The sequence below is a fragment of the Camponotus floridanus genome, unplaced genomic scaffold (genome assembly GCF_003227725.1).
Source record: "Camponotus floridanus strain SB8 unplaced genomic scaffold, Cflo_v7.5 scaffold60, whole genome shotgun sequence".
NCBI classification, from domain to species: Eukaryota; Metazoa; Arthropoda; class Insecta; order Hymenoptera; family Formicidae; genus Camponotus; species Camponotus floridanus.
The window spans coordinates 85,005-102,314 of NW_020229770.1; the positions used below are offsets into that span (position 1 = coordinate 85,005).

The window sequence follows — 17,310 nt, forward strand, 5'->3', positions numbered from 1 at the left end:
ATTCATTTGTAATATATATAAAAATTTACCATTATCATTATTCTCTGTGTAATATATATATATATATATATATATATATATATAATATAAATTGTGACATATTGTGTATCATGCATGACAATAATAATTAAGAGAAAAGAGTGGTATAAAGTTATATGCATAATATTTGTCTGATTAAAATTACACACACACACACACACACACACGTGCGCGTGCGCGTGTGTGTGTACGTAATATTAATTTTTTAATAATTGTAATATTAATATATAATAAGAAAATAATGTTTGGTTTGTAATAAGAATATAATGTATTGAAAATTATTTGTACTGCAATCGGAAAAATTAATTTTCCCATTTAATTTTCAATAATTAATCAATATTCATGTATTAGTATTTTATTCCATAAAAGAAAGTATCGCACATCATAATCACTTTAAAAAATATATGATATACATTGTAAATGCTTCGCCTTGCAATATCGATTGACAATTGTATTAAAAGAGAAAGAAAAAAAAGATTACTATTGATACTAATTGATACATCATTGATACCAATTAATTTCATAAAAATTTCATATCCATTATTGTTGCCCATGGGATTTTATAGAATGCGTAATTTTTATATTAAAAAAATGTAAAATATTATATTAAATAAAATATTTTTATATAATATATTTATATTAGATTGATTATTGTCACATTACACAAAAAAAATCAAGTTTCACTGATGTAACAATAAATTATATTTTCACGCAGCAGATACGATAATATGAACACATATCAATTGGTGATTTTATCACGACCGATGCGTTTTTCCACGTTCGAAGTTACTGTTCCCAGCCACAAAAATATGGTATTATCGAGGAAAGAAGATGAACTACGATTATATAACGTAGCCATTTTTAGATCGCATATATAAATGTAAAAAATCAAAAATGTTTTTAAAATGATTTGCTATTATAAACAAAAAATCAGAGAAAATATAGAGAAAATGATTTACAGAAAAAGTTTAAAAATTTTTAAACTTCTCTCAATTATTTGATAATTTTAAGAGATATCAATATTGCGAATCTTGACGAAATAAATATGTATTATCTTAAAAATAAATGTTTCAAATAAAATGCATCATTAAAATTGCAGAATGAATAATATGAAATAATTTATATTATTTGAAAAGGAAAGAGGAACATGTATATTATAAAACATGACATACGTTGGAAAATACAAAGAATACTGATTGATAATATATTGATAATATATATTGATAATATATTGATGATAAAATGTATAAATTGTAGATAATATATATGTACCCAGTACATAACAATCATAAATTATATCTCAATTTTTATTTTAAATTTGTATTATTATATCATGTTTTTTTGCGAAATTGAAAAGCAACATTAAATTTATCATATTCGAACAATTATTGAAATAATATTATTATTATCTTTATATTTATGTATCTTTGTAAAAATAAAATTCAATATATTATTTTTAAAAAACAAAATAAAATCGTAAAAGAAATAAATTTTTACAAAGATAGACAAATATAAAGATATTTACAGAAATATATTTTTAATATTTTTAAATATGGCAGAAAAACTTACGCGCATTCGACGATATTGTTTGTTCATCAGTGATACAATAATCTCTCAGGCACAGCTACGCATCACATACCTCATTATCCAAATTGCAGCAATATTTTGGTTGCACGAAGATCCTCCTTGCCACCTGTATAAGATATCAATATTAGTAATTTTGCGTATATACATATATTACATTTCGTCGTGTTTAGTAAAGGGAGACAATTTTAATTAGTTATCGAGAAAAAAAGGAAAAATTCATTCTTTGAAGAAAAGGAAAAACTTATTCTTTACATATCATACGATTTTATATTAATAATTTCTAACAACAATTGACTATCAGATTTTTCTGCAAATAGAAACTTATCGATCTATGCCAATAATTGTCACGATATACTTGTTTAATTCAGAATATTTATACATTAATTCCGTTACTTTTGCACAATAATGGATTTATTTATCGTTCTTCATCGTCACTTTATTCAAATTTTATATCAAATTTCTTTCTTCCCCCCTCCCCTCTTAACAATAGGATTATAGTATATGCAAAATTGCTTACCATAATTGTATAAAGAATTTTCTTCGCTTTTATATTGGATATAATATATCTAAATTTAAAAAACACAAATTGGCTTCGAAACAAATACACGACTCTCTCTTATATACATCACTTTAAAATAATCGAAAGAACCCCAATATCACGATATATATATATATAGATGTGCGCATGCGTAAACTCGCAAGGTTCCCTTCATGCTGCATTTTCAATGCAATGCATCTTGGACATTTCTTCGGCAGCCAATGAAAAGAGAGAATCAACGCGAACAATTTTCTCAGACCCCGCAAATAAAGATCAATTGAAAGTTTTTCTGCTATAGGTGACGCTGTCGTCTATCTCATATTATTCATCGATATAAAATATTATCTAACTTCCAAATAATTAACAGCAAAAATGTCGGCGTGGAGACAAGCAGGATTAAAGTAAGAAAATTAATTATCGTCCTCGTACTTTATATTTCTTTCTTCACATGTCAAGCATGTAAAATTTTTTCATCAAAAAATATTATGTAACCAAATTCTCATCTGCTTGTTAATAATTGTGGAGTTTATAAAATGTTATTTGTGAATAAGTATGGATAATAAAAATCGAAAATGTATATATAAATCTTTTTCTCTTTTATTATAGTTACATTAACTACTCTCAGATTGCAGCAAGGTTAGTTAGACAAGCTTTAAAAGCTGACTTGAAAGCAGAAGCTGCCAAGCGTGATGAAGTCAATGTAAAGTTTACTCAATGGAAGGATGGAAAAGCTATTAGTATGTATATTTTCATTATTATAATTCTGTTCTATTATACTTATTCATTTCATATTCATCAGTCTCTTTTTTGTTTTTTCTTCTGTAGAATGTATTCTTCATGTGATTATAGTTTTGTTATATATTACAATATATTTTTTACAGCTGAAAAGATATAATCACAATGATTAGTAAGTCTATGATTTGTGTGATATCTTTAAAAATGTTTGTCATTTTAATACCTTTAATACCTTTATTAATATACTATTATCTTTTAATACAAGTGTGACTTAATTATCACTTAACTGTGACTTAAAAAATACTGCAACTTTTGACTTAAAAAATATTTATATTTTAACCCGTTTGCATAATTGACAGTTGTTTTTGTATTCTCTTCTTGTTACAGAAATTTAATAATTTTTCAATATTGTTTTGCAGTTGCATGTTGCAATTTCAAGCAATATTATATTTTGGCAATGAAACAACCAATATATACCTGAATATGTCATTTACTTATATAAGCCGTAAGATAATATTGCTTAAAATTCAAAATTTTTCAAAATTCAATTTTTTTTAAAGCAAGTAACATCTTCGTCTTTATATTTCATTAATATAAGTATCTTGTTTTGAAATTTATAATATTTGTAGTATACTATCTCTTGTAATGTATATATTTTATTACAGAAAATGCTTAGATTGGCGATATTACAGATGGATGCAGAGAAGTCATCCAGAATAGCAAATTATATATAACAATCTCTATTTCTGTATAAAGTAAAACCATTTTTTGCACTGTAATTCTATTTTTCTTTGATTTAACTTACCTACAGTTAATTTTTATAGCGTCATCTTAAAACAGAACAATGTGTCTTGCAGTGTACTGAAAAAACAAAATTTTTGTTTTTAAATGAAATATATTTATTATTATTTGCTGTAAATGTGTTATATTTACCAATAAATTCTGAAACTAAATCGTTTTCATTTTCCCCACGCATAGTTCCAGTAATCTCTTCATCTTCTACCATTGGCAAAAATAATTGTACAAATTCTGCTGTGTATGGAGGGGCTATTGCTTCTAAAACCTTACATTGCAAATTCAAATTGATAAAATATTAATATATTATGTAAACTGCATTAAAAAAGAAAACGGTATTATAATTCACCTCTGTGACAAAATATCTAATTAAAGATACATCTGTATCTCCACGTTGCCAACATTGCTTAATATAACATACGACAGGTACTACACAGCCTCTACTCAACAAATTCACCATTCTATCAATTAACATCTTCTTCATTTCCAGCTATATAAAAGACAATTATTCATTTAAAATGTTGTCAATTTTTCGTTTTTAAACCCTATTTGAAACCTTGTATTTACCTGTACAAGTATCTCTAATTCATCTTGTTTGCTTTCAAATAAGTGCACAAGTAAATTTAATATCTTTGTATGTAACAGAGAATGACAGACTACAACTTCATCTAATAAAGCAAGATGTACAGGACAATGCTCTGTACATAATTTGAAATACGATGGTTCTGTTACAGTACACTCTACCCATCGAATTATACCCACACTTACAACAGGAAACCTACAATACAATAGATATTAATAAAAATTATTCTCTTTTCTATAGCACAGAAAAAAAATATATTAAAAGTCAATCTACCGTATGCATTGATATAAAGTGTGTAATTCTGCTATTAATTCAGTCGATCCTTTATTTATATTACATATATTGTGTACTTTCTCAATTGCCTGAATAGTCGTTTTTAATTCATCTTTATTAATTTTACGCGTATTGCCCTTTTTAGTTGTTTCACATACGCTTGCTGCATAAGCCAATAGATATATGTATTTTGATTTATGTTCAGGATTTATCTTAACACCAGGTTTAAAAAGTGCATCAACCAGTAATTCTGTAATGTGCAAAGTTTCATCAAAAATCTTATAAATTATTATAAACATTTCTATTATTAATATTATAAATGTTATTATCATAAATAATCAACATACCTAAGAATTGTGGATTACGCAACAGTTCAATAGGAGGTGGCTCTGATGTAGAGAAATTTCTAAATAATACAGTGATATCAGCTGGATTTAAAGTATTTCTCGATAACATAGATGCTAATGCTTGACATGCTCCAGGGCTACTGGCAGCACCATTCAGAGCCATTGTTATTGGAGTGACATCATGTCGATTTTGCTGAGCACACTTGGTGATTTCTTGAGAGAGCCTCTTCATCATAAAACCACCGCGAGATTCCTGCGCAAGAATTTGCAACAGGACTTGACTATATACATAAGTGTGTTGACCATGACACACCATTTTTGCACACTCTTGTATACTGGACTGCCAATTTTCTGTATTTTCAAGAAAACCAGCAATTGCGGTCTTTAATACACGTGAAAAGACTTCAATTTGTTGAGCTGCGGTTGAAATACTTGTAATTTCACCTTGAAATCCAGCATCAGATATAAGTTTGATAGTAAAATTTAACATTAAACAATCTGGATATTCTTCCGCGAGCCTATAAATAAGGGATCGCCAAGTGGGATGCTGAATCATTTCGGTCAACCAAGCCGGAGTTTCACCCTCTTCTGTAAAGATTTTGTCTGCTTTTTTGGGATCAAAAGTTTTGAGAATCATATCCTTTAAATTGTTTTCTACCATTGCCTGTACATCGGTAACTTTTACCCCAGCAAGAATCAGCCATTCCGCAAGAAGGTTTGCCATTTGTGCACAAGCTGTATAATTCTTAGACAATAATTCAATGACTTGTTCAGGATTTCCTCCAGCTTGAAAGTATCGTTTAAGCTGAGCAAAAATGCCAGGCTCCATTATGTAATCTGGAGTCTTGAATTTATCCAGACATTCGTTCAAAACTTCTTGTGGATTATCAAATGTATCCTCTCCACTGCAGTCATCACTTCGATTCATCTCATCTCCCCAACCACTACGATCTTCATCATAATCGGACTCCATCTACATAATAATTATTTAAACAGCTAATATTAATTATCTATTATTATCGTATATAAAATGTGTCTATATGTAAATGTATCTATATGTATATGTAAATGTTTTAAAATTTCAAAAGAAATTCAAGAACGCAACATGTTCAATGATTTTTCATTATTTCATCAAATCACAAATTAAAAAGATACATAGTTATATGAAAATATTTAACTTTCTTCTTGCAAAAAATAAACAACCTGAATTATATGAGAATATTTCAAATTTACTTTCTTCTATCACTGTTATATCTTTAATGTAATATTTAACATTTTCAATAGGTTAAAAAAGGTAACAACTATTAAAATAGCTCATACTCCTGCATAAATGTTTCGATTTTTTTTTTCAAATAAAAAAAAAGGTGTACAAATTATTATCACTGTAATCATTGAAAATTAACGAACGCTTCTATTTACATACCTCGTGCAAGCAATGTAAATAAAATTGCCAATTGGTGTGCCAACTGTCAATAATAAATCAACAATAGGTCTGTTCGTTTTAGTTGCACTGCTGCACTAGTGCAATTAGTTAGAGTGAAAGAAAGTATGTTTGTCTCCTTCTAACTTATTGCACCTAGTGCAGCAGTGCAGCTAAAACGAACAGACCCAATTATTATTATGTGCATCAAGGCTCCTGCACATAGGACACAATACGCGTTGAGTACACGATTCACGGGACGACCAATCAATTCATCATCCTTCCGAAGTAGCCTTAAGAAATTCACCAATCACAGTCGAGTATTCTCTTCATATTTGATTGTGATTGGTCAATCTCTTAAGGCTTAAATTACCTATCGTAGATCGGGACTAATAAATCATCGTATGATTGATCTTAACGCGTTCCAATGCGTTCATATTATCGACATTACGTTTGTCCAATAATTTTTACCTCTACCAATTATAATACATATATACATATATATATACATATACATGTATCGCTTTTATTTCTCGACGCAGTAGCAGATATACTTAGAGCCTCCGCACGAGGTGTTCCGTATCGCATTACGTTAAGTATCAATGGTAAATTTAATTCCGTACGTAAACTTAAACTTCAGTCAACGCACAGAAAAAATCGTAACATAAGACATGTCTTTACGTCACGATTTTTTCTGTGCGTTGACTGAAGTTTAAGTTTACGTACGAAATTAAATTTACCATTGATATTTAACGTAACGTAATGCGATACGGAACACCTTGTGCGGAGGCTCTTACCATCTACACCACGACAATCGCATGCCGCATCGATAGAAGGAGCGCTAGAGGAATGTGCGCGGCGGATACGGGAGCGCACAGCGCGCACGTCAAAGCGCGCGTCACGTGGACAGGCGCATCGAGCTCGCGAACTCGCGATTCGAAGGAAGCCCTGCAGCGCCGTAGCGGCGGTTTCGGGGCCGAACTCGGCCATATTTCCTCTCGTGGGTCCCGCTGGTAGAAGGGAGAAGGTGGTGCTGTTCCGGGCATCGGAACTGCGAGACGTACTGTTCTTTCGAGAAGGAGATGAGGATCGCGTCTCGCGCGCGCGCGCCTCGTAACCGATCATCGTGCAGTGCAGTGTAGTGTAGTGCGGCGAGCTCAGACCCAAGCCGAACCGGACCAGAGGATGTCCAAGGGAAGCGGCGCTCCGGCCGGCAGGCGGCCGTCGTCGCGCAACGCGAAACCCTACGACGCGAACAACGTGAGTAGTCCGGTTAGCGAGGCCGTAGCCGCGGCCGCGGTCGCAATCGGCGCGACCGAAGTGGAGTGACGCGAACGATCGAATCGACGTCGAGCGCCTGCCTCTCGACGTCCCGCGCGTCCGCCCTTTCCCTACGAGGCGACACCCGCGATATCGCGGTTATGTGAGCGTGCCCCGATGATAACCTCATTCTCGTGCCCATACGTATCGTCGTACGCACGCATCTCGTGCACGCGCGTTCTCGTGACCTTGAAGGATCCACGGCTATTTTACGCATTTTTGACGTATCTTTGACGAGGGAGATAGGAGGCCTCTCTCGGGCCTCTGGATTTCTAACGATTTGAAAAACGCGAATCATACCTCCTGTGCGTCTTCCTCTCTCCTTCTGTTTCTCTCGCTCCCTCGCTCTCTCTCTCTTTCTCTCTTTCTCTTTTTCTCTCCCCTTTGCGAGCGTCACGCGCTCTGCGTAGGTCTTCGCGCGAATTCTCGCGGCGTGTTATCGTTCATAATGTAATACTGACGATTTTTGAATACGATTCTTGGAATTCTTGCGCGCCTTGTCGGAGTATGAGCAAAAATTCTTATTGTGTCTTGTGTATTGCGTAATATAATGTAACTTGAACTTTGATTATGAAAAAAAGCTAGTATACACCTTTTGCCATGGTGTCTTTTACACTTGGGGATTAATGATGGAATCAAATGAGAATATATATTCGATAAATATCAATTCGATATCTGTATAATTTTTTCTCAGAATTTTTCAATTTCGTCATGAGAGAGAGAGAGAGACAGATCGTTATTTTTATAAAAATTAATTCTTCATTCTTCGTCGGTATATTCTTGCAGGATACTTTATATTTTATTAGGTTTTTGTGATTTTGAACTTGTGAAGAATTTAAACTGCAATATTTAAACTTCATCGATACAATGGCTTCTATATATCAGAAAAACTAGAGACTTCTTTCTTTAATTTTTTTACAGCAACAAATATAACTTCAGATGGAAAGTGTAAATTTAACAAAATTATAGTATGATAAATTATATATTTGTATAAACAATAAAAAAATTAAAGCTAGTTTAGCAACAATAGTGAATCGCTGCAATATCTTGCGACAAAAGTTTTTGACAAACCATACTTCATAGCACTGATATGTGTCGAATGAAATTTTGAATTTATATCTATCACCATTTGTGTATATTATTTTTTTCTTCTCTCTTATTTATTTCAAATTGAATAAAAGAAAAATATTTTTTAAAATATTCTTATATAGGATTCAAAGATATTTCTTATGTTTCAATAATAATATATATGTGAAGCATTATAATAATGTCTATTTAAGTTTACATTAATAATTATATAATTAATTATATAGATTTATATTATATATTTGTATATTTATATCCTTTACAGTCATTTGTAAGAAAAATGGCAACCAAGGTAACAGATTTTATACCACAATCATCATGGATTAGTAAGTGGTTCAATCCTCTGCAAGGTAATGAGGATGCATTAGATAATAGAGAAAATACTGAGGAAACGGAAGATGATATACAACAACCTCCTAACAAGCGATCACGTATTTGTATGGATACTATTCATCCACCTGGCACATTTTCTATACAAACAAGAGCTAAAAGTGCATTAAACACGATTGAGCCTTCTAAGGAGCAATATCCTGTTCATAATGAGGTGATAATCAAATATATAAAAATGAATTATTATAGAATGAATGACATTTAGAGAAAGGGAGAAAAAGAAAAATGTATTTTGTTTTACAACTTACAGAGGGAAGATTTTTCGGAACTCGCAACAGCTGGACCAAGTGGGATAAGTCGTTTAATATCTTCGACTCCTGCAATGCAAGCAGATATTAGGACTGTAACATCTCACAAATCTGACTTAAATTTAGCTTCATCAATTAATAATGGAATAATAAATGGAATTGATGATAATTCGGAGTCAAGTGAAAGTACCAGTGGATGCAGTTCGCTTATTCCACAAATAAATAGACATGAAGGTCCATCAAATTTGTATAATTCAACATTTCCCAGTAGAAGGAGACATATTGATGATAAATTGACATTTAGTAAGTGTAAATTGCATATTGCGTATATGGAGTTACTTAAATAATGATATAAGTTGTATTAAAGTTTTATAATCAGTATAAAACTGTTTTAAATAGTGTGTGTGTATGTGTATATATATGCTTATGAAATCCTATATTTTTGTTTCAGCTAATCATTTGCAATCCCCAAGATCCTTGTTTCTAGATAGTAATTCTCGTGATACTTTAAGCAGTCGTAGACCAAGTTTTAATGCATCAGTTATGACAAATGTTCTAGACCGCGCATCTCCTCTGTCTTCTCCTTTTTATAGTGGTAATATCACTTTTGGGGGTGCAAATGCGGCAGGTTTTTACAAACCAAATCGTAATCTTTTTAATAATTCAAGTGAGGTATGTAATTTAATTGTTTTACTTTAAAGTTTGATTTTTTATGTTCCACATTACAAAGATTATTTGTTGATATTTTTTTTATTATTGATATAATAATTTATGTCAATTCATTCATTCGTTTTAGTTACAACTTAAAGTACCAAGGAGAACGAATGTTGAAGTTAAACCTTCTAGTGCAGTAGATGATTCATCGGGTATGAGTCAAACGGCAAAGAAAATATTGGAAGCATTAGAACATTTTTCATCACCTATATCTGATGCAAAGAAAATTCCATTGAAAAACACAAATAATACTTTATTTCCGGTAATGAACAGAAAAAGAGCACGGGAAGAAGTAGCAAGCCCATCTGCTAGGATTGGCTTGCGTCATTTGACGCGTGAATTGACAGTACCAACCGTTCCTGATATATTGAAATTAAGAAGACGACAAAAATTGCAAGATACAACTCTTGCAGCTAGAAAAATTGTTTCTTCTCGTAGTGATCCACCTCCACCTCCACAGGAATATCGTTTAAGGTATTTATCGAATGTAATTTTATATACTTATTCTTATCTATAAAGAAATAAATATAAGTGATAAAAAAAAATATTTTAATAAATTCACTTTTTCTCCTTAGGATGGATGATACCGATAATGAAAAGTATCGTGGCAAACTGAAAGGCAAATCTAAAATAAATCTAGAACAAGAAGAAACAGTGGCACCTTTAAATTTGCCGAATGTACCTCTGCCAATAACAACATTACCCAATTTCAATTTTACGCTACCATTTCCTACTTTACATTCTACAGAAAAAACTATAGCAAATAAAGAAAACACGTTTACATTTGCTAGCCCAATTAAAATGCCAGATGTTGAAAAAAATTTGCAGTCTGTCAACAATTACACTTTTAGTAACCCAATTAATGCTGATGATAGCACAAGTAAAACAATTACTTCGAGCTTGTGTTCAATAATAGAGGATGTTGGATCTGCTTTTTCGTCTACCGATGATACAATCACATCTATGCCTAATTTTATTTGGTCCGGTTCATCTACAGCACCTAGATTAAAAGCAAAAGTAAAAAACAGCAAGGATGATTTTGTCGAACCTTCAGTAATGTACGAACAAAAATCGGGAAGTGTTATAAATGTATTATGCTCTAAATCTGACAAAATAGAATCTACTTTAATTGAACAGTCAAACTCGAGATCAACCGAAACAACAGACAAGATAGCTAATGCATCTATTAGTTCAGATTTAGATATCAAGAGCACGCATGATGCCACATTGTCTTGGGAGTGTAGTGAATGTCTGATCAAAAACAGTGGCACAGACAAACAGTGTACTGCATGTAAGGTCGTTCGATCAAATCCTAATGACAAAACTTCATCAACGTGCTTAACATCAACGATAAATACCGTCGTAAAATCGAAACCGGTTCCAAACGATTGCTTCGGCTCTCAATTTAAATTATCTACAAACCAGTGGGAATGTACAACATGTTGTGTAAGAAACAAACAGAGTGATGTTAAATGTGTAGCATGCTCTGCACTGAAACCAGGAAGTAATGCAGATGTTATGCAGCAAACTATCAAATCTCAAAATGATCTAATGGAGAAGTTTAAACCTGCTGAAGGATCGTGGGAATGTCATGGTTGTTTATTAAGAAATGCCGCAAACGTTATTACATGTCCTTGTTGTAATGCATCCAAACCTACTTCCATAAAGACCAATCTGAAAAAGACAAATACTGTTACAGAATCGTCCTCGCAAAAGTCAACCGCTGCTAATACAGATAATACAGCAAACACATCACAGGAAATAACATCTAGTAATTATCAAATAATGAATAAATCATCTAAATTACCTACTCCCATAAAAACAAGTCCAAAGAAGGCAGATACTGTTGCAGAATCATCCTCACAGAAATCTGGCACTGATGATATAGACAACGTAGCAATGCAAGGAACAACATCGAGTAACGAAATAATGAATAAATTTAAACCAAGCAAAGATTCATGGGAGTGTTCAGGGTGCCTTGTACGAAACAACAATTCTGTTACCACTTGTCCTTGCTGTAGCACTCCTAAACCTAATTCTCTTGGCGAATCGAGCAACACAAACCAGACATCGACTAATGGATTTGGAGACAAATTTAAAAAGCCGGAAGGTTCGTGGAATTGCGATACTTGCTTGATACAAAATGATGCAAATTCTACGCAATGTGTGGCTTGCCAAGCTTTGAAGCCTGGTACTGTAAAGTCAAATAAATCTGCATCAAGCGTTAGCTCTACTTTGCAGTTCAAGTTTGGCGTACCATCTAACACATCAAATTTAGTTAATCCAAGTAGCTTTAATTTCGGCATAGATAAGGCTGATAATCATAATTCTGATACTGCATCTCCCTTAAATGGGTTCAAATTTGGTAATACACAACAAGTAATGCGTAACACTTCTACAAATGCAACGACTACTTGTCTTCCAACTTTTGCTCAACCTACTTTCACATTTTCCGATTCGAAGGCATTATCTCAGTCAGCCACAATACCAACTTTTGGCCAAGTTCCGACATCGTCCGCCGCATTATCTACGAATCTATCATTTGGAGAAAACAAATCAGCTGAAATATCCACTCTGTCATCTAATAAATCCACAAGTGATACACCAGCTGCTACGCTCTTCCCAATCGTGTCGAGTTCTACGTCGCTTTTCAACAATAATGAGTCGAAAACAACAATGGCATTCGGAACGAATAAACCGGCGTTTACTACAACAGACAGCAGTAAACCATCAGGATTTTCCATGCCTGAGAAAATTCCAACATTCGGCAGTAATATGCAAGATAATAAGCCAGCAATCTTCGGGACGCCAGAAACGAAATTACCCGTTGTATTTAATTCACCTGTGGTAAATCCTCTACCGACCTTCGGCATACCGTCCAGCAGCAGCGCTACTTCATCGCTCTTTGGATCATCCAATTCTACTGCTTTCGGGAACAATACTACGCCCGCTTTCGATGGCATCGCAACGACACCTACTACTTTATTCTCATCTACCAAGCCTAGCGTCGAAACTAACCCAGTATCGAATTCTTCTTTATTCAAGTTCGGATCGACATCATCGCAACAATCAGCGACAGGCAGCGGATTTAACTTTTCTGCGAACGTTAATTCGGCTGCGAAACCGCTCTTCACATTTGGTAATAATTCAGCGCCGAGTAGTAACAATATGTTTGGTAGTGGTACTTTCGGAGCTAATACCGCTTCAACAAATACCAATGCCAATTTTGCATTTAACACACCTAAACAAGAAACACCGGCGGCATTCGGTCAAGGCGCGACAACAACTCCAATGTTCGGTGCCCCGCAAGCAAATCCACAGACTCAAGCAACATCACCATCGTTTTCGTCTACTCCTTTGTCCAATACAGGATTCAATTTTGCATCTGCAGCTCCATCCGCTGCAGCGTCAGGAGGCTTTAACTTTGGAGGAATGGTAAATATGAATTAATTTCATATATAAATTTTATTAACTAATAAAATAAGGTAGTATATATAATCTCCCCCTCTCTGCTCCTGTGTGTGTGTGTGTGTGTATTTTTTTTAGAAATTATTAATAACTGATATGTATTATGATATTGCAGTCGTCTACATCAACTGGAGGATTCAATTATAATCCTCCTACTACTACTCCCACCGTGGTTTTCGATCCCAACAGTCGGCCTTCATTCAACTTTACTAAAGGAAGCGTACCAACAGCATTCAAGTGAGTATATTGACTGGAAATTTGTCATATATTAGACATTAGACCTAAAAAAAAAACATAATTTTCTTGTGTTTTATGAAATAAACACACTCGACATTTTAAATAAATATTTTATTTAGATTTGATAGTTATGTATAGACTATAATGTAGAATATAACACAGTCTCTCTGCAATACACAAATGCAAATTCTCAATGGCATTTTTCATAGATTTTAAATTGTATTTCACTTATAACTTTATGAATATTTCAGTTAATCGTCAATGGCTTGTTCTCATGCATTTTTCGATTAAGATAAAATAAAAATTTTTAAAAATCTGGCGTCATTAAATCATATAATTTACATGACTAATTATCATTGCTGAATTTTGAAATTAATTAATCTGCAAATATTATTCTCAAAATGTCTATCATGGTTCGTGTCATATATGCCACAGGTTTGTTGGACCTTATATTTTTTTAAACTCAATTTATTAATTTACACATCTGAATCACTTCATTATATCACGGTTTATTATAACAATATCCATAGTGGTTTTGTAAATATTCAATAAAATTTTTAGTCCAAATATCACATGCCACACATTTATTTTACAAGAATATAAGAGTTACTGATGAATTAAATATAGATTTTTGACAAAATAATACTGAACAATAAAACCAATTATTTTATTTGACAAAATCACTAACGTCAAAATGTGCCTTGTTATTCATAACGCTTTCTTTGCTAAAATGTAACTTGCCTTCAAAAACCTGCAAAATTAAATTACTCTGTATACTTCTCTAATATAATTCCCAGGTCTAAATAAATTTAAATTATTTTTAAAAAAATTAGTTTTTATTTTGTTTGGAAATTATTCATGAATAAAAGTTGTAAGTTGCTCTTTTAGTACACTCTATACTTACAGAATAAATAAAAATATATAAATACGCTTATTATCTTGTTTTATAGTGCTCCACCCCAATCGGCAGCACCGCAACGGAAAATCAAAAAGGCATTTCGAAGATGCATGCGGTAGAGAGCTCGTGATATATAACGTTCACACACACATACACAGGTGCGTCCCTATATCTAGCTGTATATCTGGGTGTGTCCCTGTATGTATGTTAAGCGTTATACAATATGTAAAATGAAATTCTGTCATGCATCAATCGATCACATCAGTGTGGTGGTATATACCAAGCATCTTTTGTAATATAGTAACCCGAAGCTAACCCCCGAATATGCTTGCGTACAACCACTTGTGTTCTTTCTACAGAAAAAGAAATGTAAATTATTTAAATTATACAGTAATAATGAAAATAATACCCTGGAGTTGGCATGAAGCCAGTGAAAATTGTGATGCCATTGCATTACTAAGACCCTACCAAAAAAGAAAAAAAATCAGACTTGGTCCGTATGTACCAACATACGTACTCAATAACGTACATATTTACCGAAATTGAAAAATACCTCGATAAAGAAAACTTATAATAAGCACTTAACATGTGCAATCGAAGATTAAAAACTAGTGGGAGATTGTCACCCGCTCAGGTAAGTATAAGTCAGTCACAGCTCGTAGCACTATTGTTTGTTTAAGCTTGATACTATACTTATTTAGAAAAAATATAAATTTAAAACCACAAATATAAAATAATTTTCTTATTAAATGTTGCACACAATTCAGAGAGGACAGCTAAATATGTATAGTTACATTTGAATATTTTTGACATATTTGATTATAGAAAATATTTCTAGAGAAAAAAAATAATTTGAGAAAACAAATTATAATTCTTATAATATTTTATTACAAAAAATTATTTACGATAAATTAGAAATTAATTTTCGATAGTTTTTATATTACTTGATAATTTTATTATATTTGACTCTTTAAATGTGTGTAATATTCTACTGAGAAATTTATTTATTTATGTATCTATTAAAAGCATAGGAAATATATGTTTAGTTGCTTTTTATATATAGTTTTTTTGTTAAAATCTTTAATTTTTAATTTCTCTATATATATATATATATGTGTGTATCATAATACCTTCCGTCTAATGAGAACTGTACTAATTATAAAAAAGTATCTTTCTTACAAGATTTTGTGTAATCAAATGATCATTTTAGTGTATTTGTAACCTTTAAAAATGTCCATACATATATGGACAATACTTCTAAAGACATTTGTAAAATATCATGATATTGCGCACGAGCATTGTGAACTGACTATATATCAATAAAATCCCACTATACATATAAACAAAAACACACACACACACATATACATACATACATACATACATACATACATACATACATACATATATACATATACATGCGCATTAATTATATTTTAATTAGAATTTCGTGGACAGCCCTACACAATCTTTGTAGAGAACTAGTCCAGGAAAAGTGTAATATACACAAAAATGGCATTCGGATAGTACAAACTGACGATTACTGAACGTTTTCATTGAGTAGTCGAAATTGTATATTTTTTTTATATATTGAATGAAATAATCCTATAAGAAAATACTGAATGCCATTTTGATAGGTTTATATTATAACGGTGTTTTATCATAGAATGAGTGAAATAAATTTGAAAGAAGGATATGTTGAATGGGAATAGATTATCGCGGGACTTCTAAAGAGTTTCTTCCTAAAATCTTACATAATTGTTGATTATGAGGCAAGTTACTCTTTTTAATTGTGTATTAATTTTCAATTATTATTATTAATATATGCTTATATACAAGAGTGACATAAATAAATAAAAATTTCAATATTAAATATTTGATGAATTATTAATCAATTGATTATACTTGTTTCTGCCAATTTATATAAAAATATCTATTTGATATTATTATAAATCACTAAAACAAAACCAGTTAAAATTGAAAACTTTAAAAACTTTCTTCATTATTTGATTATTGCAAATAATATAATAAAAAGTAAAAAAAATATCTAATTTGTTGACCTTTTAAACATTCAAAAAATGTTTCCTTTTACAGAGTTTAGGTAAAAAAGTATAATTAAATATCCTTTTTTATAAAACCTCTTTATAGTGGAATACACAATTCACATTCGAAAAAATAATTTTGGTGTATTCCGGAATAAATAATTTTTATAAGCGCAATTCTTTAGAATGACATTAATTTTGAAACTTTATTATTTCAATAATTGAGTTATAAGTTATTCTTTTTAGAAGTCCCTAAAGTGGAAAGTAGTTAGATGGCATATGATGATGATCAATGAATCATTATTGAAATCATGCACATCTTATTTAAGATTAGACTTGTGTAAAATGTTGGCTTAGATCTGACAGTAGCCAAAAATAACTCGGCACATGACCAATCTTATGCCATATTAGATATTTAGGTACAAAAGATTCTGTTAATACGTTGTTATTTATCTCCGTTGTTATATATTTACATGTAAACACATTGAGAGATCTTTTAAGTTCTATACATTATTAAGAGACAAAAATTTATAACTTCTTTATGTTAAGCACTTGTATTTTTAATATTGTCAAAACACCCTTTATAGGTA

The 17,310-nt window shown here is 31.7% G+C and overlaps 4 protein-coding genes across 5 annotated transcripts in view; 2 read left to right on the forward strand and 2 right to left on the reverse strand.

Annotated features, from left to right (window-relative positions):
- The window catches only part of LOC105248894 (UNC93-like protein), a 66,267-nt gene extending 63,229 nt beyond the window's left edge, over nt 1–3,038 (reverse strand). Inside the window, exons 1-2 of the mRNA XM_025413127.1 lie at nt 2,942–3,038; nt 1,609–1,732 (exon numbers count right to left, since the gene is read on the reverse strand). The gene's annotated coding sequence lies outside the window, so the exon portion shown is untranslated. The remainder of the gene's footprint in view (nt 1–1,608; nt 1,733–2,941) is intronic.
- Nucleotides 2,385–3,742, forward strand: LOC105248896 (protein stunted). Of its 2 annotated transcripts, XM_011253943.3 has the most exons (4): nt 2,385–2,565; nt 2,771–2,901; nt 3,046–3,071; nt 3,565–3,742. In XM_011253943.3, exons 1-3 carry the CDS (start codon nt 2,537–2,539, stop codon nt 3,057–3,059), a joined length of 174 nt encoding a protein of 57 aa, XP_011252245.1. In that variant the 5' UTR covers nt 2,385–2,536; the 3' UTR covers nt 3,060–3,071; nt 3,565–3,742. The 2 variants fall into 2 exon arrangements, with proteins under 2 accessions (XP_011252245.1, XP_011252246.1); XM_011253944.3 differs by lacking the exon at nt 3,046–3,071 and having other exon boundaries at nt 2,386–2,565; nt 3,565–3,619.
- On the reverse strand, nt 3,715–6,468 carry LOC105248895 (negative elongation factor D). The gene is made up of 7 exons (XM_011253942.3): nt 6,321–6,468; nt 4,898–5,870; nt 4,551–4,800; nt 4,262–4,472; nt 4,044–4,184; nt 3,833–3,962; nt 3,715–3,760 (listed from the first exon to the last, which is right to left on the reverse strand). The coding sequence occupies exons 2-7, from the start codon at nt 5,868–5,870 to the stop codon at nt 3,726–3,728; spliced, it is 1,740 nt and encodes a 579-aa protein (XP_011252244.2). The 5' UTR covers nt 6,321–6,468; the 3' UTR covers nt 3,715–3,725.
- A 583-nt stretch (nt 6,469–7,051) lies between these two features.
- LOC105248898 (nuclear pore complex protein Nup153) lies at nt 7,052–15,474 on the forward strand. The gene is made up of 8 exons (XM_011253945.3): nt 7,052–7,577; nt 8,989–9,267; nt 9,364–9,664; nt 9,813–10,033; nt 10,158–10,549; nt 10,651–13,510; nt 13,659–13,780; nt 14,731–15,474. The coding sequence occupies exons 1-8, from the start codon at nt 7,503–7,505 to the stop codon at nt 14,795–14,797; spliced, it is 4,317 nt and encodes a 1,438-aa protein (XP_011252247.1). The 5' UTR covers nt 7,052–7,502; the 3' UTR covers nt 14,798–15,474.
- Nucleotides 15,475–17,310: the final 1,836 nt, after the last annotated feature.

What these genes read in the sequence shown, in the direction of transcription:
- LOC105248898 (XM_011253945.3), top strand. Translation starts at nt 7,503, where the DNA reads ATGTCCAAGGGAAGCGGCGCTCCGGCCGGCAGGCGGCCGTCGTCGCGC. An exon ending in CCACAGGAATATCGTTTAAG is followed by an intron (nt 10,550 to 10,650) that starts GTATTTATCGAA and finishes TTTTCTCCTTAG; the next exon opens with GATGGATGATACCGATAATG. An exon ending in GCTTTAACTTTGGAGGAATG is followed by an intron (nt 13,511 to 13,658) that starts GTAAATATGAAT and finishes ATGATATTGCAG; the next exon opens with TCGTCTACATCAACTGGAGG.
- LOC105248896 (XM_011253943.3), top strand. Translation starts at nt 2,537, where the DNA reads ATGTCGGCGTGGAGACAAGCAGGATTAAA. An exon ending in TGGAGACAAGCAGGATTAAA is followed by an intron (nt 2,566 to 2,770) that starts GTAAGAAAATTA and finishes CTTTTATTATAG; the next exon opens with TTACATTAACTACTCTCAGA.
- LOC105248895 (XM_011253942.3), bottom strand. Translation starts at nt 5,870, where the DNA reads ATGGAGTCCGATTATGATGAAGATCGTAGTGGTTGGGGAGATGAGATG. An exon ending in ACTTTATATCAATGCATACG is followed by an intron (nt 4,473 to 4,550) that starts GTAGATTGACTT and finishes ATTGTATTGTAG; the next exon opens with GTTTCCTGTTGTAAGTGTGG. An exon ending in TTAGATATTTTGTCACAGAG is followed by an intron (nt 3,963 to 4,043) that starts GTGAATTATAAT and finishes TTGCAATGTAAG; the next exon opens with GTTTTAGAAGCAATAGCCCC.